General features: G+C 39.7%; 1 protein-coding gene across 19 annotated transcripts in view; it reads right to left on the bottom strand.

Annotated features, from left to right (window-relative positions):
- Positions 1-25,023, bottom strand: part of DST (dystonin) — a 481,436-nt gene that overhangs the window by 400,318 nt on the left and 56,095 nt on the right. For all 19 annotated transcript variants that reach the window (XM_041769040.1, XM_041769112.1, XM_041769077.1 and 16 more), the window contains one exon: positions 21,828-22,028. In XM_041769040.1, the coding sequence (XP_041624974.1) occupies positions 21,828-22,028 (201 nt within the window). The remainder of the gene's footprint in view (positions 1-21,827; positions 22,029-25,023) is intronic.

The following is a 25,023-nucleotide window of genomic DNA, read 5'->3' as shown; positions in this document are numbered from 1 at the left end:
CCCTGGGCCAAAGGAAGACAGACGCTCAACCACTGAGCCACCCAGGCATCCCAAGAATACTTGTCCTTTCAAATCCTTCTCAACCCCCACTACAAATCATATGATGTTTAAAAGATTTTGAAGAAATAATGAAATTAAGCCTCCAAATCACAAAAGGCAGATTCCAAAGCTGACACCCTTGAGAGAGATGATTCCACAGAACAGTCCCCTCCCAACCACCTGAAGAAGGTCGTATGAACGGTCTGGTTATCTTCACTAACATCTTCTGCATAACTCCTTGCTGAGCTTATATTTGGAACTCAAGCCAGAAGATGTTTTGAGATATTCAAAAGGTCCTAGGCCTGTTTTAGATGTTCTGCCCATATCACATCAGGCTTACAATTGGATACATTTTTTCATTAAATGTTTGAAAGAGCTTTATTATGTCAATAAATTTTTTAAAACAACTTTCCGAATTGATTTTAAATTTCACTTATGTATAATTATATAAAAGTTGAATTACAACCACCCAGTTTAAATACATTTTATAGGCATTTACTTAAAGTTTGTTTAAGTTTGGGGCACCTGGGTGCCTGGGTGGCTCAGTCAACTAAGCTTCTGCCTTCGGCTCAGGCCACGATCCCAGGGTCCTAGGATTGGGTTCCCTGCTCCATAGGGAGCCTGCTTCTCTCTCTCTCTGGCCCTCTCCCTCCCCCTGCTCGTGTTCTCTCTTGCTCTGCTCTCAATCTCTCTCAAATAAATAAATAAAATCTTTAAAAAATAATAATAATAAACATTGTTTAAGTTCAAGTTCCAAACTTTTTATTTTAGAATCAATAATATATTTAGGTCTGTCATTCCAAAAGCCTTTAAGGAGTGCACACTCTACGAACAGACAAGAGTCTAAGGGACACACCACCTAGCCTTCTGGTCTGCACCTAAGGCTGCAGACTACTGGTGTGGATGGCAGAAGGCTGCCTCTGATTCCTCTGAAGTCTGTCCCTAAAGCTGCTGAGATCTCTGCACAGGCAAACTCACCCACCCCTGCCATCCTCGGCAGATTCACTGCCCCAGATTCAAGCCCCACGGGCAACTCTCCTCTCAAAGACTATCACCCTGCTGTCTATATCTCCTCCACCACTACCCTCCCTGCCAACTTTTTCTAGGTGCCCTTTGGAACCTCCATTTCACAGTCAACAAGCTCTACCTTCTCACAGAAAGTAGCAACTCCACTGCTTGTCTTACCTTAATCATTTATTAAGTGCCCACTCTCCAAACCCCTGCATTCCTCTACCAGAGGCTGCTCCTTCTCCCACATGTCTCCCATCAAAAGCCTGCCCTCTGTTACATCTCTGCCATCATCCAAGGCCACTTTTGTCTCCTTTCTGAATTGTCTGACCCTTGGCCACACCACTCCCTCATTAACTGAGGACTTTGGCATCTGACTCCCTGCTTCTTCTCCGCATTGAGTGTCATCATCAACTGGGAAGATTTCCACATCATTTGGATGAGCCATCTAACACCTCAACACAAAAGTTCCTAGCCTTCTGAACTCAAATAATCTTCACCTTCTCTCCTCTTCTGGACCATGGCCCCAACATCACCTGGAACTGAACCAACTCCAAAACTTCTCATTCTAACCCAACAAGATGATCTCAGATTTCTGGCTAATTCTCTCACCCCTTTTCAAGTTAACCAGACCTCCAACCCTCTTTATTTGTCATCAGATGCATTCCTGCCCTTGTGGTTTCCTGTTCTCCCTCCACTGGTCTCACAATGTGTTATTTCAAGCATTCTCTTGTCATCAATATATCAGCCACCCTCTCGAGAGCTATCAATTCTACCCTCCATATTGAATCAGCCAAAATATTCACCTTAACTCCTGATCCTATATTGCTAAAACCTGCTTTGAAAACATCACTCAACCAGTCAGTTTATTTCCCCCAACAAATGTAAAAACATCTAACATCAATTGGGCCTGCAGCACTATTCCTATTTAACAAACTCCATTAATTCTAAAATGTACCTATTTCTGCTCTTACCCCTAGCTTTATTCTGTGCAGGCCCAAGGAAAGCCTCCCTTTCTTCTCACCAAAACATCTCAAAATTCTCCTATCTTTTTTTTTTTTATAAAATTCTCCCATCTTAAGAAAGACATTTCTGGGTGCACCTGGGTGGCTTAGTCAGTTGGCCATCCTACTCTTGATTTCAGCTCAAGTCACAATCACAGGGTCATGAAATCAAATCCCACGTTGAGCTCCGTGCTGGGCATGCAGCCTGCTTAGGATTTTCTCTCTCCCTCTCCTTCTGCCCCTCACCCCACCTCTTAAAAATAAAAAAAGACCTTTCTGAATCCTACATCCTCCCTAGCTTACTGCCTAGTTTCCTCATTCCTTTCTTAGGAAATCTACAATCTCTCTCCATGTCCTCATCTCCAATTCATTTTTCCCCCTTCATTTTTAAATTTGCTTCTATTTTCTATCAAAGACAGGCTCTCATAAGCTAAGAAGCTAATAATGCTAAAAAAGTATTTGACCTAAAAGCCTTTTATGCAGATGCATGGTGCTGTCACTGATATAGATTTCTGATGAAATGTTACTTTATCAAAACACATTCTCTGAGCATGCAATATAAAACTGCAGCCCACCATTCTACCCCCACCTTTCTTTCCCCCTTCCCTCAAGCATTGTTTTCATACCACTTATCATTTCCTAACATAGTATATATTTAGCTATTCGTTTATTATGTTTCTCCCCTTTTCAGAATACATGCTCTATTTTTTTAGAATCTGTGTCATAGAGCAGACATGTAATAAATATATTTAGTGGAATTAAGATATAACTGTAATAGGATATTAAACTAGAACTTTTTTTGGTCTATTTTAGCTTGATGCCCCAGGAATGATACATAAATTCTCACCATCTCTCAATCCTAAAGAGATCCTAAAGGAAAATGCTAGAACAGCACAACTAAAAATATGCCCATAGAATTATGCCAGTCTGAGAACTGTTTTACTAGTCTGCTACAAGGTAAATATGGAAATCAAGAGTATTTAGCAACTTTCTGAATAATTTGACATTGCTCTGGAAAAGCAAATAGTCAGCAGACTTGCCTTATTGAACAGACCGTTTCAGGCGCTGCTGAACTCATGTGGCAAGTCACCCGTGATATGAGCTGAGGAGATCAGTCATGCATTAAATGACCATATGTAGATCTTCAATGCATCAAAAATTTTAAAAAAAATGTTCTCCACAAATGTGTGAAAAGTATTGTGCTAGAGCATCTATGAAAAACAATTAGAGTAACAAGAGTCCATCATCCACTCAGAGAGACAGACAAAGCCAGAAACCAAGAGAGATTGCTTTGGAGAAATCTACTGATGCTTTGAACATTGCCTCTTAGAAGAAGAGTCAGTGTTCTTACCCTGTATCTTATAACAAGAAATAAAGTACAAGGAGACCTCCTGAGGGGTTAAGCATGTCTCCCTGGTGTTAGAGAACATGACTAGAATATAACTCTCACCAAGAGAATTTAAAGGTGAAGACTGTGTCTGGAATAAAAAGCTCCCCAGGATTGAGCTAACCATCCTGATAGGCAAAAGCACAAGCTTTTGGGGAGCTTCACGTGGGTCCCAAGAGAGAGGGGCTAACTTAGACTCCTATCCAAGGGGATTCTATCCAAAAGAACTTTGTAGATAGAAGAAGGGACCAAATAGAAGGGGTGAATCATCAGAAGCTCAGGGGGCCAATGCAGAATACACAAGCAAGGGAAAGATTCTTCCCACGTGAAGGAAAGTACAACACATGGAGAGGGTACCAAGCCAGATCTTAACTACATGGGGCTGTGAAAGCTAGTCCTTTGTCCCTTAATCCCCTCTTCTCATTGGGCCAATCCTAAAGCAACAACTGGACCATATGGGAGAAAACAAAGAAGACAGAGAAACCAACAATGACCTTTGCCGCTTCCCCTGACTCTGACTCAGGCTCAGGGAAAAGAGGAATATTAACTTCAAGTATGGAGTTGTGATAATACGCAACACCTGCCTGGTGTTATGCTATTACTAGACTGTGCTAAAATCTTTAATGCTTGAAAGAAACCCCAGGACTTTCCATTTTTGCAGAAAAGTTGTGAAACCTGTCTTGCATTTTCTCTTAGAAGCAGAGAGTGATTTATGTGGAGATTGTCAAGAAGGAGTAAGTTGGATTTCTCTTTGCATCCTAATCAATAAACAGATTATACACAAAAATAGTGCATCTCCTCCTGGATGCAACCACTTTCAACTCTTTGGTTTACTTTTATGGTTGTACATAATATGCAAATAGTATATTTCTAGATTCATTAATTTAGACATTATTTATTGAGTTTCTATGGTGGTAGACAAAGATTATACCTTTCTTACATAAATTTTGCTTAAATCCACTGAATGTGGATTTAAGCAAATCCACATTCAGTGATTTCATGATTAATTCTATGTCAATATTATTCCCTGTTTAATCAAGTACATATCAGGATTAAATTTCCTTGCTATTCAAACTTCCAGTTAATGACTGCCTCATTTCTTTGTATTTTCTTTATTTTAATATCTATGTTTCTGGTTTGTTTGAAAGATTCACCCCAAGACCCCAACTCCATGGAGCTGGCGTACATAGGCCAGCTGAGGAAGGAAGGATCCAGCCCAACCAGACCCCAGGCGACTCAGGGGGATTACTGAGATCTGATGAGAATATAAGAGCAGACCCACTCCATCTGTGCTAGGAGGATGGTGCCCAGAGGGAACTTGGGGATTCACTTGGCCCAGATGAACCCAATTCCTCTGCCATCCAGGAAAGCAGTGGCTATGCTGATGAAGGAGATCCAGCAGTGCCTTATTTTAGCATTTCTCCTCTGGAGCTTCACTGACTTCAGAGGCTGTGCCAGGTCTCCACCTGGGCTGCCATCCTCAACACTCATCCCAGGAAAACCAAGTTCACCTGCCCCTCTGGCTATGCTTTGACACCTACCGAGAGCTCTGTACAACTCCTTTCAATGTAAATTTTCCATATGGCCATATTTGTTCCTTTGTTATTCCTGTAGAAATCTCTTCACGAGCCTTCCCATCCTCCCATCTCTGCCAGCTGCCAGCTAGCTCTGCTGCACAGATATGAGTTTGGGACCATCTTCTTTTGTATCATCCTACAGATTCTCTTCACTTCTTTTCCTGTGTTAATCCTGTTTCCTGGATCTCATGTCTTTTTCTTTCCTGTTATATTCCATCATTTGAAAGAAAACATCTTCTATCAGTCAAGTAAGAAAAGGTTCACCTGATAGAAATCTTGTGAATCCCTACAAGTGTGACAATGTCATTTATCCTCATACTTTATTGACAGCTTGGGCTAAACATTCTGGATTGGAAGTCATTTTCCCTCAGAATTTCAAGAGCAATTCTCCATTATGTTAAAGCTTCTGATATTTTTCCAAAGTCCAATGCAACTCTATTTCCTCATTCTTTTTTTTTTCTTTCTTTTTTAAAAGTAGGCTCCACACCTAGTGCAGAGCACAATGCAGGGCTTGAACTCAAGATCTAAGCTGAGATCAAGAATCAGATCCTCAATCAAGGACTGAGCCACCCAGGTGCCCTTTATTTTCTCATTCTTTGTCTTTTTTTAAAATCACTTCTACTGAGGAATAGTTTACATACAATAAATATAACCATTTTAACTCATGTTGATGTCTTCTTCTCTTTCACCTTCTCTCTCTACTCTTCCCTCCTTTCTCCGTACCCATGGTCTCCTCCACTCCTCCCTCTCCCTCTCTCTCACTTTATGGGATCATCTTATTACCCCTAGTGTCCTGCATCATATACTAATATGTCTTAACATATGTCTTTTATTTAATCATCACGTCAGGCACTCAGTAGATCTGAGTAACCAACACAGGGTTGGTTACTTAATAAACTATACACAACACAGGGTTCCAACTCATGTCCCTAAGATCAACAGTCACATGGTTTTCCAAGAGAGCCAGCCAGGCGCCCCTACTAGGTCTTTTTAATCTAAAGACTCACATTCTTCAGTTTTGAGACCTTTTGTTGTTTTATTTCTTTGACAATTTTCACCATTTTTCTCTTCCCTTTGAGGATTATCTAATTCAATAGAGATGGGTAACTCTGAGTTTCTATTGACTACATCCAAAAAAAAAATTTTTTTTTAAATATGAAACAGAAACTAAGGGGTGCCTAACTGGCTCAGTTCATAGAGCATGTGACTCTTGATTCCTGGGTCATGAGTTTGAGCCCACATTGGGCATGGAGCCTACTTAATAAAAAAATTAAAATTAAAAAAAAAAAACAGACAACTAAATCAGTGGCTGTGCCACTTCATAATTCATCTATCAGTAGCACTTGGAGGGCTTGCTAAAACACAGACTTCTGGACTCGGCTTCCAGAATTTTTTTTAAAGATTTTATTTATTTATTCATGAGAGACCGAGAGAGAGAGAGATAGAGAGAGAGAGGCAGAAACACAGGCAGAAGGAGAAGTAGGCTCCATGCAGGGAGCCCGACGTGGGACTCAATCCTAGGTCTCCAGGATCCTGCCCTGGGCTGAAGGTGACAGCTAAACCGCTGAGCCACCAGGGCTGCCCAACTTCTAGAATTTTTTATTCAGTTAATCAGAACAAGCTTCCACGTGATTCTGATCCTGCTAGACTAGAAACCATCTTTGAGAACCATTAGACCATGCTATTTATAACCCTGTAAGAGTAAAGGTAACCTGTAATAAAACAAATGATTCTTATCCATAACAATGCAAATGAATTTTGTCTAGTGATCCAACTGATTTCCACCCAGCAAAAATGACAACTCCAATATCACATATTATTCACCCACAAGATATTAATCTGTTTTGTATCTATTAGCAAATTTGCTTCTACATTCTTGACTAATTATATATCTCCTTCAGACTCTCCTTTGAATTATCTTGTTACCTGGCAGGCTCCCCCATTAATTAATGAGTTGAATAAAATCTTTAAATAGCCTCAGCTTATATTTATGAACGGTCATGTTTTTTAAATTTCTTTAATCATATTTAAATATATTATATCTTCTCTTACCCTTCTGAGGATATTAAGAATTTTCTTCATCTCCCTATACTGTCACTATGTCCTCTGAATTCATCTTTTTACCCCCTTTGTTAGTTTGGAGTTTTTGTTTTCTCTCCTTTATGTTGGAGGCTTTCTTCAATATCTTGTGATGGTTAGCCATCTATTCACTTTCAGGACTGAGATACTAAAAAGCTCACTGGAACCTTTGGGAATTTGATTTAGGTTTGTCCAACTACTGGGCTTTGCCAAAGCATAACTGGATGAAGTGTGTCAACTGGTGGGACCCATTATCAAGAAATAGGTAGAAGTTTACTTTTTTATAGGATACCCACTAAAATCTGTCTTCCTCAGGATAGTTCAATTTCTTCAGAGTAGAGTCTTCCACTGACCTGTCTGAGAGGTATAAGCCTAGATGCTGGCATTCTGGAGCTGGGAGTGTGGTAGTGGGGTGAGGGTGCTGAAGTGTAGAACTCTTATCAGATTTACTTCCACACTGCACTCCAACCTTCTTCAATGCCTGTTATTCCTAAATCCATAGTCTCTCTGATTCAACTTTTTCAGAAATTATACTTTTTGTTGAAGATTTTATCGTTAAGTAATCTTTCCACCCAGCGTGGGGCTCTAATTTACAATCCCAAGATCAAGAGTTGCATGCTGTAGTCAGCCAGGTGCCCTAGAAATTTAAATTTTCTTCTCCTGTAGGAGTGAGGAGGAAGATTCAGATGGTTTTCCTGTCTGAATAGTAACAAAGGTGCCTGGTCAAATGCTCTTTTTTTTTTTTTTTAATTTATTTATGATAGTCACACACAGAGAGAGTGAGAGAGGCAGAGACACAGGCAGAGGGAGAAGCAGGCTCCATGCACCGGGAGCCCGATGTGGGATTCGATCCCGGGTCCCCAGGATCGCGCCCTGGGCCAAAGGCAAGCGCCAAACCACTGCGCCACCCAGGGATCCCTCAAATGCTCTTTATAGAGACTTTCAAACAATTCCTACTTGAAATCCTCATCTAGTTTCTGCCTGCACCAAAACAAGGTGATTCCTATTCCTCTCTATGTCTAGGATGCTGGGAAAGGGGTAGTGGTGAGATTCTCCATACACTTTTTCTCTTCTTGGCTAAGTCATTTACCTTTCTCCATTTGCTTTCATCTTCATGTACTGTGGTTCAAGATTACAAATGCCTCTCACTTTCATCACAGATTGACTTTGTCTTTCAGTTTCTTGTTCTCCTTGTTGTTTTGGAGTGATTTTACAAAAAGAATCAGAGACTGAAAGCAACCTACTTGCTACCTTGAAATCAAAAGTTCCAGGTACTCTTTAATACACTGAAATCTGGTTTCTGCTCAACATCATACATCTAAAATGTCCTCCCTCCAAAGCACTTATGTCCTCTTTGTTGCTGCTTAAAGTTCAGAGCACAAATTCAGTCTTCACCTTTCATCACTTCTTGGCTATATTTTATATCCTTACCACTCCTTTCTTGGAATTCAGACTTCTCTTGGCTTCTGTGACACCACTCCTGATTTCCCTCTCTGGTTGTATCTTCCATTTGTTTCATCATGGTGGTTTTCTCTGCCACTCTTTAGCTCTCATGTACCACATATACTAAATCCAACATATCTTCCTGCTCCACTATACTACACCCTATTCCTTTCATCTTGCTTTATTCCCATTTTAGTTAAATGCCACAATCTACGCATTTGATAAAGCTAGAAACCAACTATATATGTATTTCTAAAATTGCAGAATATATATATATATTATATATATATAATTTTTCCTTACCATACATATTTTTGTTACCAAGTTATATTTATTCTCATCTTTTATGGCTCTCAAATTAATTCCTCTTTTCACCTATATTATTACTATCTTAATTCAAGCCCTAATCATTTCCTACCTGGACCAAAGCATTAGTCTTCTCAACTCTAGCCCTATACCTTTCCAATCCAACTGGTACACCAGCACTAGACTAATCTTTCTCAGCTGGAATTCTCATCCCAATCCTCCCTTACTCACTGTCCTCGGGGGCTCCCAATACCAAAAGATAAAGATCCAAATTTTTTAGCATGGCCAACAGGGCCCTTTGTGACCTTACCCATTCTGAGCCTTAAACTCTCTACCAGCTTCACTGGGAACTATCTCTACTTCCCAGAAGGAACAGAGTTTTCTCAAACTGTTCCTTTAGGACATATTGCTCCCCCTGCTTGGAAGGTCTTCCCTATTTCTTCAACATCCTTCAATACTCAGCTCAGCACTGCACTTCCTCCAAGAAGCCTTCTCTGAACTTCATATTTTGAGATAAGTGACTCTCTAATATTATCTTAGAACCCCTCGATCACACTACATTGTAACCATCTGTTTGTCCCCTTCCACAAGACTGTAATATCCTTAAAGTCAGAGCCCTTATGTTATTCACCTCCATATCTTCAATACATCTAGAACCCTGAACCATGCCTAGGTTGTATATCAGTAATAATAGTAAACAGAGAAGGCATTCACTATATGCCAAGTGCTGTTTTCAGCACATTAAAAAGATGAACCTGCACAACAACATAATGTACTTATGACCCGCATTCTACAGTTGAGGAATCTGAGCCACAGAAAAGCTGAATAACTTACAGGACCCAGAGGCACTGAAGTAATATGTGTTAGAGCCAGAATTTATTCTTGCATAAGCTATGTGGTTCCAAAATACAACCTCTTAGCCACTCCATCATACTGTTTATTATATTTGTGGAAAGGTTAAGTCTTAGCTCAAGCAAAACTAAACTGGGCCCATTAATAAACCAGGTGCTCTGGTAGCATGTGACATAGAGTTCAATCCTCCTATGATTTCCTCTTCCTCAGTCTGATTTCTCACCTTACAATGTTCTCCTAGTCCATGATGGCTAAACAACAGCTATTCAGGAAAAAAAAGTATACCAGAGATTCATTATTAAAAATTTATTGAAATACCACAATACTCCAGGGCTAACTGAACACAAAGCATAGTCTCTTTCTCCTCAGAGGACATGGTTCTTCTCATTGTTAAAGCCAGAACACAAGACAGAACTACTATGAAGAAATGACTTCGGAAAAATAATTTTAGTCCATTTCTAAGAAAGCAGGGCTATTCTAATTTTCAACTTCTCTGGCTCACAATTAGAGATATTTTAAAACATCAACTAATGAAATACTTCTACAGTGCCTTAAATATAAAACACTTTCTTACTCAAAGTTATATATACCTAGGGAAATAAAAAGAACCAGTGAAAATAACAGAATATATGGCAAATGCTAAGTAACTGCCATACATAGCAGACAATTCCTGATATCCAATTTACTCACCTTTCCACCCCACCCTACGAGTCAGGAGCAGGCCACGAGCCACAGAATTCTAAAACTCTCCTACCATACTCAGTATTTTACTACTGAAAATAGACAATAACACAACTCAAAAGCAGATCAACAACCAGATATGTCATTCAAGTTGTTTTATTGGTGAAAATCACAAATTTCTCTAATTTGTCATCAGTGGTAGACATCAAGTCTGACCATAGTTCACACTTTGTTAAATGGGAGTCTAGTTTTCTGTTTCACAGAGACCAAACAACAACAACAACAACAACTAAAGGATAGAACAAGGTGCCAAGAATCTTGGCTAATGACTTTTTGACACCTCTTTAAACTCCAAAGAGCTGAATGAACACATGGCACTCCACTGTGAAGTCAATGTGCAGCCTGAATGTATAATTTTTGCCCTTCTGAACTCTTGAGACAAAGAATCATACGAAATAATGTTTAACCTTCTTGGAATGCAGAAGGAGAAGAAAAGGCTGAAACTGATATGTCACAACTGATTATAATCACAGTTCAAGGGACTTGGTTACCCTTATAGCTAAGAAAAAGGGAGCTCATTTTCAACACTTATGCTGGCTATTTAAAAATAATTTTTCTGCAGCTGCAAGTTATAAAAATTAATAGCATGAAAGCACATGTCCTGTAAGGACCCCATTGCTTCTGAAAGATCTATGCCAAGGTAACCAGTTTTTACAAAAGTGAACAGAGTTTTGGTGGGGTTTTGTGGTTTTTTGTTTTTCACATTTGGCAAAGCAGCTAAAAATTATAATCCATTCTCAATTATCCATGCCTATTTTTTAAAGATTTATTTATTTACTTATTGAGAGAGAGAAAGAGAAAGAACAATTGTGGGGGAAGGGCAGAAGGAGAGGGAGAGAATCTCAAGCAGACTCCTCACTGAGTGCAGAGCCCAAAATGGGACTTAATCTCAAAACCCTGATATCATGACCTGAGCCAAAACCAAGAGTCAGATGTTCAACCAACTTAGCGACCCAGATGCCCCTGCCCACTGCCAATTTCTAATAGGGTTAATATATAAGTAATAGTCACAGATAATTCTAAAGCACCCTAATAATAGTTTCAAACTTTCTTAAGTAAGCTTTAAACAGAGCTAGAAATGTGTAAACCATCAGCTAATCTCTCTATTTAAGCAACAAACAAATAGAAGTATGAGCAGCAAAATGAAACCAAAGAATCTACTTCATAAAAACCGTCTCCTGAATAGAGAGTCACATAATGGAACGTGATGTCAATATTAAAGATTAACTAAAATCGATTAGGCAGTTCAATAGCTTTCATTTCCACCATCATCAAAATTTCATGAGCTCTGTAAGAAGATAGAAGTATAATCTGCTGGAATAAATTTATAACTGTAATGTAAGAATTCTATTTACCATGAAAAAAGTTTTAAGACTAGGTATCACTTGAGTTTCAGCAAGACAAAATCAAGCAGTGTGACAGCATGTTGCCTTTTGGGTCAGTTTTGTTTTAATAATGGTTCTATTTTCATATCAATAAATCTACCAAGAACAAAAACAGCAATCTCAGAGAAAATCAGTTTTCAGATATTTAAATGGAAGAATATGCCTATATAATTCTTCACCTATTTTACATTGTTAAATTTTAAATAATAGCACACTTTTACAGCATTCACTAACATGCTATTATAAAATGTTCTCAGTAAAATGCTGACAAATAAACAATAGTCTTGTTAAAAGAAATAAAAGCATTAAAAGATAGCCATGAGAATATTGCCCCCTTCTGTCTTTCTAAAAACCTTCATAATAGTAAATACCTAAAATCTGGGAATGTTATTAAAATAATTTAGTTCACTCTATGAAAAACAAAAGCCACAAGAGGAACTTAATAAAGCAAAGTGTTGATGATATAAATTTCACATAAATACATGTTTCACTTTTTTTAATGTCTTAAACCTTTCATTATGGGACATTTCAGGCTTATATAATAACAAAGTATAAAGAACTCTCATTTACACATTGCCCACCTTTAGCAATTACTAAGTCCTGGTCAGTGTTGTTAGGACTATATTCTACCCACATTTCCTCCTCCACCCCACTGGATTCCCAGTGGATTCCAGGGATCTTAATATTTCATTACTAAATACTTCACTCCATCTCTCTAAAAGATATGGCCTGCTTTTAACAAAATCACAATACCATTACCAATCTCAAACATTAGTATCAATTTCCTAATATCATCAAATATCTGATTAGTCCCCAATTTTCTCCAGAATTCTTCTTTTACATTCAGTCTGTTCATTCAAACAAGGCCTACACATTACATCTAATTGATAAGCCTCTTTAAACTCTTTTATTCTACAGATTACCCCTCCTGCTTTTTGTTTCTTGTAATATTTGTTGAAGAAATTACTGTTTGTCCTAAGGTTTCCCACAGTAAAATCTGGATTTTACTAACCGTATCTTCAATAAATCATTCAACATATTCCTCTGTCCTGTTTTGTGTAAATCTGTAATTAGAACTAGTGGTTTGATCTGATGTAGGTTCAGTGTTTTTTGCAAGAATATTTCTTAAGTGTTATACAAGGCACACAATGTGTGGCTGCCTCTCTTGTGGGGTAAAAAGTCACTGATGATCACTGGCTTGGTTCATTCTTTCATTAGGGTTTGCAAAATGGTGACATTCAAATTTCATCATGCTTTTATCCCTCAACAGTTATTTGATTACCATATAAAATAATTCTTATAGCAAAGACAAGACAATGCTTGATTCCTTTCCCTTTACCACTTTTCAGAAAAGTGACTTGGATCATTTAGCATTTTCCAAAGATCACTCTAATCAGGTGAGTTTTTTTTAAATATCATAAATTCATGGATTCTAAATATATTGATGTGTGCCAATCCACTGTGATCATTATTCTTACTGATCAGGCAGTAGGAACCTCTCCTAGTTGACCCTTGGTTCTTCTGACAAGAACTCAGTAATCTTTGATGCTTCCTTGCTTTCTGGTTTGACTGGATGCTCCACGTTCATTCTACATTTCTTGTTCCAGATCTGGATCAGCCATCTCTCCTAGGAGTCTGTGATGGCTGCTGAGGATGCTCCGACTTGATCCCCTCCACGTAGCCAGTACACTCCCAGCTGCTGCTAATATTGACTACTAACGGCTCACATCTGTCCCTTTTTCAAGGAACTCCCCTGGGCTACACCCAGATTCCTCACACCCCCATCCCGGCAACCCATGGCCAGTGACTAACTGAACTGAGGAACTAAAGGGTCACTTCAAGTTGAGACTAACTCTAGGGGGTAATTCATGCACTAGAGCCCAATGTAAGTCCAGGCTGAAATTAGTCTCCAGCCAAGCCTTTGTCCATGCTTATTAGCTTTTGCCCCTCGCCCTATCCTGCTTCCCTTATTCTCCTCCTGAGAGCTCTCCTTCAATAAATCACTTTCATAAGACTGTCCCCTCTCCTCAGGTTCTCATTGAAAAACCCCTACCAAAGACAGAGCATTAGTTTGTTTCCCTAAGAAATGATATTAGGATACTGTGATAAGGGCATTACTACTGGATTGGTCATTGTTTCTAGACCTGTTCAGTGGAAACAGAACAAGGAAATAATTCTTTTAATGAGAACATCCATTATGAGGTCAAACTGATATTTCCAATTCAATTTTAGGATAACAGGGATTTACCTCTGATTTTATACCTGCAACTCTTCTCTCTCCCCCTGAAAATCCCGGCTACTAATAATATCAACATATCTATCTGCTAAATAAAGTTTCTAATGTTTTTTGATACAGAATAGAAATTGATCATGAAATAATACAATCTTTTAAATTAATATCAAGTTGACATTGTTTTAGAACAATACTGTTCATTCCATGTTTTAATTCATATGCAAATAATCATACAATAGCCTTTAAAACCTCAAATAATAATTTACATTCTAAGTAGTTTCCATTTTTTAAGAGTAATGATACTAACTTTCACTTATATGAAATATGTCTTGCCATCTGATATTCAATACATCGTCATGCCCATACCGTGCACACAAGAATATGTGTGCAGTTAGCAATTAGCAATTCAGTCCTTTTCTTGGCATTTACTACTTGTAATTATCTCTTCTGTACCTTGTGCTCTTCATACTTCATGATAATTTTATTTAAAATAAGCTAAATGGGGGCGCCTGGGTGGCTTAGTTGGTTAAGCAACTGACTCTTGGTTTTGGCTCAGGTCATGATCTCAGGGTTGCAAGATCGAGCCCTGTGTCTGGCTCTGTCCTCTGAGGGACAGTCTGTGCTTGAGATTCTCTCTCACTCTCCTTTCTCCTTCTGCCCCTCCCCCCCTCAAATAAATAAAAAAATAAATCAAATAAGCTAAGTGTAAATCCCCTCTGATGTTATCATTGGAGCCCTTATTCTATTAACCATTATTCTTATTATTCTGCCTCCTTGCCTGCAGTTGTTGTTTAAACTCAATTTCTCCTTAATTGCAGTAAAATACACAAAACACAAAATTTATCATCTTAACCTTTTCTTAGTGTACAGTTCAGTAGTTTTAAGTATATTCATTCTGTTGTGCAACCATCACTACCATCCACTTCAGAACTCTCTTCATCTTGCAAAACTAATAAAAAGTGTTCCAGTTAAACAACTCCCCATTCTCTCTTCCCATCAGTCCCTAGCAACCACCACTTTACTTTCTGTCACTATGATTTTGCTACTCTAAGTATTTCACAGAAGTATAATCATATAGTATGGATTCTTTATTTGTGACTAGCTTTTTTCACTTAATATAATGCCCACAAGGTTCACCTATATTGTGGTATGTGTCAGAATTTCCTTCCTTTTTAAGGCTGAGTAATATTCCATTGCATATTTAACAACACAAGAGTTAGGAGCACCAACTTCCCACACATTCAAAATCCACATATAACTTTGACTCCCCCAAAACTTTACTAATAGCCTGATGTTGACTGGAAGCCTTACCTATAAAAAATAGTTGATCAGCATATGTTTTGTGCATCTATTATATACTGTATTCTTACAATAATCCCTAACTTTTCTTAATTTTTTCAGTATTACTAAGCCATGAGTTTATCTACGAGTTTTTTCAAATTGTTGCAAATCTCCAAAAAAATTCTCCAATGTATCTATATAAAAAAAAAAAAAATCCCCACATATAAGGGGACCTGTGCAGTTCAAACCTGCATTGTCCAACGTTGCTTCTACGTTTTGACTAGTATAAGTAATGTTACCATAAACATGGGTGTACACATATCTCTTTGAGTCTCTGCTCTCAATTCTCTTGATTATACATTAAGAAGTGGGATGGCTAGATCCTATGGTAATTTTAAGTTTTTTGAGGAACTGTCATACTATTTTCCATAGCAGCTGCACCATTTTACATTTCCAGTAATAATGCACAAGAATATTTCAACTTAATTTTAACACCAGATTAATTAAGTATCCAATTTTCATTTATCTTAGTGTTGCTGAGCTATACATAGTGGGAATCAATGCTGATAAGTCAGTGATATTCCCCAGCAACAGAGTCAATTACCTACTTTACCATTTGATAGGTGAGCAAGATGTATGAAGGCTGTGGCATGAACTAGGTAGTATTAGACCAAAGCAGACTTGCCAATACATTGATACCTTAGGGTGGCCAGTACAGACAATGCATAGGGTGAGCAGGCTCTCAAAAATATATAACTAATACTCCCTGGGAATGAATCAGGTTGAGAAAATGAGTAATTCCTACAGCCTACTGGAATCTATATTTTTGTCCCTTAATTTCTCACCAAACTCCCCAGGTGTTATCTGAGTCAGAGCTCACCCAAACAGATTACAGGGATAAGTGATGTCTGTCTTTATCTAGACTGATGACTTTGGGTCAGTCCCTTACTCACTGAGACTCAGTTCTGCCAGACTGGGTTAACAGTGTATGCCCCGGGCACCTGAGTAGCTCAGTGGTTGAGTGTCTGCCTTTCGCTCAGGTCATGATCCTGGAGTCTGATGATCGAGGATCGAGTCTTGCATCGGGCTCCCTGTGAGAAGCCTGCTTCTCCCTCTGCCTATGTCTCTGCCTCTCTCTGTGTGTCTCTCATGAATAAACAAATAAAAAGTCTTAAGAAAAAATGTGTGTCCTACCCAATGCACAAGTTGGTTGTGCAGATTAAATAACATAATGAATATGAACATGCTTTAAAAAAAAAATAGGAAGTGCTATTTAACTACAAAGTGCCACTACTGCAAAGCAATAATTTTCCTGAAACATTACTGTCGTTTTAAGAACTGACCTCCCTTCTCCCAAGGAAGAAACTAAGCTCTCTTTGGATATATTCAATTTCCATAGTTTGATTTTCTTGAACCATAATCATCAGCTGAGGGGGTGGCGGGAAGGTGGTGGAAGAGGGTGGGACGACAGGGAGAAACCAGACAGAACCTTGCCACTCACCAGGAGGTGGTTTAAAGGAGTGTACCAAAGGTACTATGTAGAAAGGTTGAGAGATAGATCTAGGACAAAAGGTCTATAGAAATAGAACCATGAACCTAGAAAACAAATAACTTTTTTATTCCAAGTACAACTAACTTGCTACTTTAGAGCTATCTAACAATAGGTGATCTTATCACTCAGAGGAATGAAGTAAATCTTGCATTAGGGGAAGCTCTGAATCAGATAAGCTCTAAGACCCCATCAAACTTTAACATTTTGATTCCCAAGGACTGACAGTAACATAGTAGCAGATAGGCCAAGCTGCTCCTTCTTCACAGAGGATACAAGGAAGGGTTTTCTATTATAACCCAGGGGATTGAGGACAAAGATCAAGCAGTAACCACAGGCAAAGAGAGCTGTTAAATGCCAAACAGAATTCCAAAGGAAGCTTCAAGGGTGTTCTTTAAAATAAAGGAATTTATACCCATCCACATTTCCCAACACCATTTAAAGACCATCTTTGAAAGGGCTTTCTTTTCAGTCCTTTGATCTACAGTTGTTCAGGAAAATTTTGGAGGTATAAGTGGCTACCTAACAGAGTCTAATACTTGAGTTTTCTTTAAGCTTCCTTTGCTCGGAGCTGAAAGAATTAAAAGTTTTTAAGACAACAGGTAACCCAGCAGATGAGAAAGATTTAAAAGGAATAGTAACAGGCCTTGCTGTAGTCGAAATGCTGACCTGGGAAAGAATCACAAGTTAGAAAGATATGTTTATTTTTCTCCAAATAAAGCACATGAATCCCTTCACCAAGTTAATCCTGGTTTCATGATGTTTGAGAAATTAAATTCTATCTGTATTAGCACTGTTCATTTAACAATCCACCTACCTTGCATGCTTCTGTACATCCATTATTCTTATACCTATTGTTAACAAATTTATAGTAAATGAAATCTTTTGTAAGATTATGTAAGGGAGGCATAGCAAATCACAGCAGACTCAGTAAGTTGCTGGGGTGTAATTCAGTAAATCCTTTGAGGCAGTTAGCAAAAGAAATTTGACTTTATTAGTTTAATTCACTCTCTAGGGATGCCTGGGTGGCTCAGTGGTTGAGCATCTCCCTTTGGCTCAGGGCATGATCCCAGGGTACCAGGATCAAGTCCCACGTTGGGGTTCCTGCATGGAGCCTGCTTCTCCCTCTACCTGTGTCCCTGCCTCTCTCTCTGTCTCTTGTGAATAAATAAATAAAATCTTTAAAAAAAAATAACTCACTCTCTAGAATTCCAAAGAGAAAAGGAAACAAACATTTCCTTTAGAAGCTTTGTATTTGCCAATTAATTAAGCCAAAGTAAGGTATGAGCTGTACAGTCAAGCTTTCCACAGAAAGGGAAGTGTCCTAAGGTTATGCAAATAAAGCTGGGCTCCTGGTCCTACATATTTGAAAAGGAAAGGGAAGACCATTTAATAATCTAAGCAGGAAAGGAACAGAGAAACATCCTGCTATATTTTTAATGAGCTCAAGGATGTGTAGTTAGCTTTTCCACACTGTAGCAAGTTCCCAACTACAAAGATGACCTGAAATCCTGTTAATACTAATTTTTAAAAAATTAAAACTATGCAGTGTTCCAAAATATCTTGCAGCTTTACAATGAGTGCACAAGCAAGTGGAGATAGGGGCAGAGGGAGAAAATCTTCAAGCTGACTCCCATCTGAGCAAGGAGCCTGATATAGGGCTTGATCTTGAGACCCATGAGATCACAGCCCATGAGATCACAACCTGAGCCGAAACCAAGAGTTGCAGGCTTAACCAACTGAGCCACCCAGGCGCCCCTCCAACAGAGATTTATAACCTGAACATATCCAAATTGGAAATTTGATTTTGACTCAGCAGCTCAAACCTTCTTCTTCTTCAATGTTTACCATTTCAGAAAGCAGGACCACTAGTTATCTGTGTTAAGCCTACCTGTCCTCTAATTCCTGAGTCAAAATTATCAGGTTTAATAATCCAGTTACTTGTGGTGGGAGCCTCATGGGCCAAAGTTTTGCCAGCAGGGGGAGCAAGCTACAGCTTGGGCTATGACCTGGGAGCACAAGCAATCTTTAATCAGGTATTCTTGCACCTCCGTGAGAAAGTCTCAGAAATTCTAAGTCACAAGGAAATGCACTGTATGAAAAACTGGAATTAATGAGATGTAACAGGAATGGACTCTGTCCCTGATTATTTGCAAGTGCTCTAAAATTTTAATTTCCCCTCATCCCACCCCCAACACAAACACCTAAATACTTCTTAAGGCTAAGGATTGTTATATATTAACAGGTGCGCATGAGAGACCAAGAGATAGAAAGACTCTTGTTACTCCCTACAACAAAAAGAGAGGATCAATAAAATGCATGGCAAAGGGCACCTGGGCGGCTCAGTGGTTGAGCGTCTGCCTTTGGCTCAGGTCGTGATCCCAGGGCCCTGGGATCGAGTCCCACATCAGGCTTCCTGCATAGCTCCTCTTTCATGGCCTCAGCAATTCTTACCAGGACCCAGTAAGACCAGTGCCATCTGCTGCCTATTTGGGCTAGGAATGGTAGATAGGCAGGCTTCTCTTGAAGGTTAGCAGAGTACCTGAACCCTGCCCACACCTTCGCAAATAGTCCTTTCATTAAACTCTCTTCAGTTAAATTCTCTTAGCATGCTACCTGTGTCTTTCCAGTTACACAGAGCAGAACTTGAACCCATGTCCATTTTCCTACAGGGCCTGATTTTTTCACTTGAATAATTGCTATGTAGGAGATCTGTACAAAGTGCAGATCTTGAGACCCATGATACAAAAAGTATCTCACTATGATAAGAAGGATCAGAAAAGACTTTCTTGAACAAATTGCTTGGTTATGAGTCAATCTTAAGGGGCGAACTGTAATTCACCAGACAAACAGAGAAGATAGGCATTCAAGGACAAAGTGGATACCAATTTCAAAGTCACAGAGGATTACATCTTATTACCCAAGGCAGTTACATACAGTGCTCATGAGAGAATAATGGTGGTTGAGGGTTTCTAAAGTGTGACAATAATCACTTATACAACCTGAGCCTCATGGGAAGATTAGAAGCTGCAAGGAATTAGCTAGATTCTGAGCAAGAGAACCAATGTGCCTTTTGTTTACCTTCAACAGATCCCAATCACAGAAGATAAATTCAACTATTTAGCATAATATACAATACCTTAGTGATCTAGCCCTGCCTGACTCAACCAGTCTCATCTACCAGCACCACCTCCAGCTGTTCCTTGAGAATGCCATGCCTTTTCACACCTCTGTGCTTTTGTACAAGGATCTTCTCATCAGAAATACCTACCTCCACTTTCCACCTGATAAACCCATTTTTCAGGACTAATCTCAGGCATCTGCTTCCCTCTAAATATTTCTGACCATTCACAGTGCTTCCATAGTCCCTGTTCATAACTGCACAATAGCATTTTCATAACACAGACATGCATCAGATTTCCTTGTTTGCATGTCAGTCCACTGACTCAGCTGTGAGTTCCTAGAGCCCATGTAGAAGAAGGTGACAGGTTGTAGAGCTAAGTGCTTGGGTTCTAGAACAGGCTGCCTAAATCCAAATCTTAGACTCTATCACAAACAGCTAGTTAAACCTGGGCCTATTATTTATAATCTCTGAACCACAGTGTCATCATCCATAAAATGGCAATAATAACAACACCTACTTCACAGGGTCATTAAGTGAGTCCTATTATAAAGTGAACCCTCAAGAACTGTCAGTTATTAATATATATCTATGTATCCCTTATTTCCTATATAAAAAAGCTCATGTTTATTAAATGAATAATTTTTCCTACCACTTCATATTAAATATCACATAGATACCAAATTCTACACAGTTTGTTTCATTAAACCATTGAAAAGAAGACTCTCATCTCTAAATATAAGCTTATTTTACCATTGGTCCAAGATACACAGGACCTTTCCTATAAAGGAATTTAGCTTCTTGCCATTGTCACTGGCCTGTTCACTGAGTCAGACATTCTCCTGGCCTTCTAGCAACCTCCACTTTGCCGGCAGCACAGTTTCCCCCACAGAAGGGCTGTTCTGTTATAATAATTTACAAAAACCTATTATCAAGTCAAATCTTGGTGGTTCCCCTAGGTTAGCATGAGAGATCACAAAAACAGGCTCCCCACAACACACGAGTGAACCACAGGGAAAAGTCTTTTTAATGCTAAAGCAAGGTAAAATTATTTCAGTTATGAAATATTTTTTGGAAAGTTTTACAGTGGCATTTTCTAACCCCCAAATCTGTAACCATCACAACCTGGGAAAAAAGTCCATGTGTGAGAACCCGAACCAAGAAAAATATCAGAGCACACAGAAGAATGTGGTCTCTGTGGAGACCAGCTCCCGTGTGAGCCCAAATTTCCAGGTGAAGTAGCTGCAGCCAACAGAGACACAGAGCATTTGGTTAGAAAAGGACAATGCTGCTTGCTGCCTTGGACCAAAACAAAGGCCAAATCTGAGAAGGCTAGCACACTTACTGTCGCCCTGGCTGGCTGCAGAGGCCAGTACCAGCCTTATGGGCCAAAGAGCCACCTCCCGTTGGAGCTCAGCTACCGCCCCAGATTCCAGCCTTACCTTTCTGTCCTCTACTTCTATTATGCTGATACTGGCTTCTTGTTGCCCCTCTTCATCAGCTCTGATCTCATCATTATTGTATCTCAGCTTACTGACTCTGTGGCCCCTGCTCTCATTCTCAACCCTCGCTCTAATATAGCTTAGAATTCACCAGTTTTTAAATCACCCCGTCTGCAGTGGCCAGCTCTGGCTTCTTTGACAACTCTCTGGTCCAGCACTTTCTGTGAAATCGCACTCCTTCCTGGAATTCATATGGGTTCAGAGCACTTACTGAGGGAAACAACAATAGAGTAACCTGATGATTTAATCTGACAATGTTTTAAAACTAAAAGAACCGTCATACCATGGATTTAATATCCTTATAAAAGTTCTCTACTTACAGGCCTTCTGGTTGAAGCACCTTGAATGGAGTGATAGAATTCTGGTTGGACTCGGCTATTTTTCTTGATTCTTCGTTTCCTCACGGAAATCTCTTGCTCACTTTGATGGTGAACTTCCACCACAGGCTTGGCTTCTTCCAGGCGAGCAGCTGCAGCCGCTGCTGCTCGTCTTCTAAGATGCCGAGGGCTTGCTCTGAATCCCTGTAGTGGAACACAAACCCAAACAAGTCCAGATTTGTATTGAGTTATTTTCTGGTCAGTCTCTAGTGCTACTTATACAAAGAGCTTCAAAAGTCACCAAGCTCAATGAGATCCTTTTACATTTCTGATGGGAGCATGTATGTAGAAGGAGGCTCAAACCACAAGCTTATGTGTTCTGTGAAGCACCTCAGTATCTCAGAGCCCAGAGTGACCCTACAATAAAACATGCTTTTAATTCAGTAAAGCCAGGGGCCCCTGGGTGGCTCAGCCAGTTAAGCGTCTGACTCTTGGTTTCAGCTCAGGTCATGATCTCAGGGTCCTGGGATGGAGCCTGGCATCTGACTATGTGTTCAGCAGGGAGTCTGCTTGAGATTCTCTCTCTACCTCTGCCTCTCCCTTTACCCCTTCCCCACCTCATGCACACATGCACACCCTCTCTCTCTCTCAAATAAATACATAAATCTTTTAAAATAATAATAATTCAGTAAAGCCATTTTAAAAAAAACAGCAGGTAAGAACATTGCTTTACTTATGTGTATTTACATCAGACTACGTGTAAAGGAGAGCTATTTCCACTTGGGCATGAAGGCTCATAAAGGAGCAGGGCTGCATATTGTTACATGGCAAAGTGTCACCCTGCATTCCTGAGATCAGACTCTGAAGGCAGGAAAGCAGGAAGGTAAAGCATCATTACAAAACACCAAAAAGTGAAAATTCTAAACTAAGTGGAGGCAATGCAATAAAGGAATGAGTACAAGCTCAGTTAAACCACATTAAGCATTTGAGAATGCATGAGTTTGGAAAATATCAAAGAATTACATAAAATGATCTCTGTCCTCATATAGCTTACAATTTCCCAAAGAGCAGAAATTCATATATATTCTGGCACGTGTAATTAAGAGTTAAAATGGGCAGTTGAGGACACAGTGCCAGCAGATCTCAGAGTAGGAATCAATGAATGAAACCGAAAATAGTCTATATTTGACTTAGTTGTGTGGGTGGCACTTGAAGAATGAATAGAATTTATATTCCAGGCAAGGGAAACAACACAAGGAATGAATGAATAAGTAAAGTGATAGATGGGTGGGTAACATATTTATGCAGCAATAGGAAACATTATATCACAACACAAGGATGAGCATATGAGCTATGCACGAAGTATGGTGGGAAATTAGAGGGTGGGGGTGTTAAATGCTCCACGGCGGGCTTCAGTGAGGTTGTGGGTCCTTCGAATGTTTTTTTTTTTTTAAGATTTATTTATTCATGATAGACAAAGAGAGAGAGAGAGGCAGAGACACAGGCAGAGGGAGAAGCAGGCTCCATGCCGGGAACCCAACGAGGGACTCGATCCCGGGACTGCAGGATCACGCCCTGGGCCAAAGGCAGGCGCTAAACCGCTGAGCCACCCAGGGATCCCCTCGAATGTTTTTTTAAAGTACGCTCCACCCTGGGCGTGGAGCCCAACATAGGACTTGAACTCATGATGCTGAGATCAAGACCTTAGCTGAAAGAGTCATTTGCTTAATCCTCTGAGCCACCTAGGCACCCCAACGGTCTTAGGACTTTTAAAAGGTGTATGATAAGGGGCACTTGGGTGGCTTAGTGGTTAATGCCTTGGGCTCAGGGCATGATTCCAGGACCTGGGATCAGGGAGCCTGCTTCTCCCTCTGCCTATGTCTCTGCTTCTCTGTGTGTGTGTGTGTCTCTCATCAGTAAATAAATTTTTTTTAAATAAATAAAACTTAAAGACTGCAGTAAAAGCATTTAAAAAATGGAGGTTAAAAATTTCAAGGGGAGAAGCAGAAAGATGAGTGTGCACAGGGGGATTCCCACCAACAAACACTGGAGAAGGTCTGATTATGGAGACTCTGAATACCAGGCTGAAGGACAGGAAGAAGGAGAAAAAGGACAAACGTAGGGTGTGACCCACAAAGTCAAAAGTAGCACTGAGGTCAACAGAAATCAATAAGAAAGAAATAAATGCAAATGGACTTAACAAAACTGAGGTCACTTGTTTAGGTGCTTTTCTCTCATCCCCAAACATATTGGCCTATTCCCATCCCTTCTCTGTGTGCAAGCTCAGCTGGATCCTCTTCAACCCAAAATAGTCCCAGAAGATCCCCACAATTTCCACATAATCCAGAGACACTGCAGCAGCTGTCAGAGAAGAGGATTAAGAAGAGGGAGCTGGGCCAATCCCTAAAATGCTTTCTGGAGCAGTTAGGACCAAACCATCAAAACCAACCACCATGTGGGGCTGCCTTTTAAACATGCAGGTTCTTAGACATCCTTCCCAAACACACACATGCGTGCGTGCCCATGCTCTCTCTCCCCTTTCCTCTGTTCCCTTCTGAATTAGACTCTCTAGGAGTGAGGCCAAAAATGTCAGTTTTTGGCTTGGGTTTGGAGATTTTTTGGGGAGGGGGGTGTCATTCTCCTTTTCCCTTTATTTATTTAATTACTTACTTAAAGATTTATTTTAGAGAGAAAGAGAGAGCATGAGTGGATAGTGGAAGGGCAGAGGGAGAGGGAGAGACAGGCTCTCAAGCAGGCTCCACATTCAGTGCAGCCCCATATAGGGCGTCATCTCACAACCCTGAGATTATGACCCGAGCAGAAACCAAGTCAGATGTTCAACCAGCTGTGCCACCCAAGCACCTCTTTTTTATTTTTTACTTTTATTTAAGTATAATTGACACACAATGTTACATTAGTTTCAAGTATGTAAAGAACCTCTTTTTAACAAGCTCCTCTGGTATTTTTTCTGTACTTTGAAGACAGAACCTCTAGGAAGCAGAGCTCAGTCTTACCACTAGGTGGCACTAACTTCCACATCCCCTGCATTCTTGCTAGTTCAGAAATGTGTGCACTGGTGGAATTGATAAGTGTTTGCTAATATACTCGTTTCTGTCACAGTGGTATGAGGTCAGTGTATTTCTTTGGTAAGAATGTAGATCCTCCTTCTCTTGTGTTCCTATGAATAATAAGCAACCGA

The sequence above is a fragment of the Vulpes lagopus genome, chromosome 1 (genome assembly GCF_018345385.1).
Source record: "Vulpes lagopus strain Blue_001 chromosome 1, ASM1834538v1, whole genome shotgun sequence".
NCBI classification, from domain to species: domain Eukaryota; kingdom Metazoa; phylum Chordata; class Mammalia; order Carnivora; family Canidae; genus Vulpes; species Vulpes lagopus.
The sequence above is the reverse complement of the archived record's forward strand: the minus strand, read 5'-3'. Positions and strand labels throughout refer to the sequence as shown.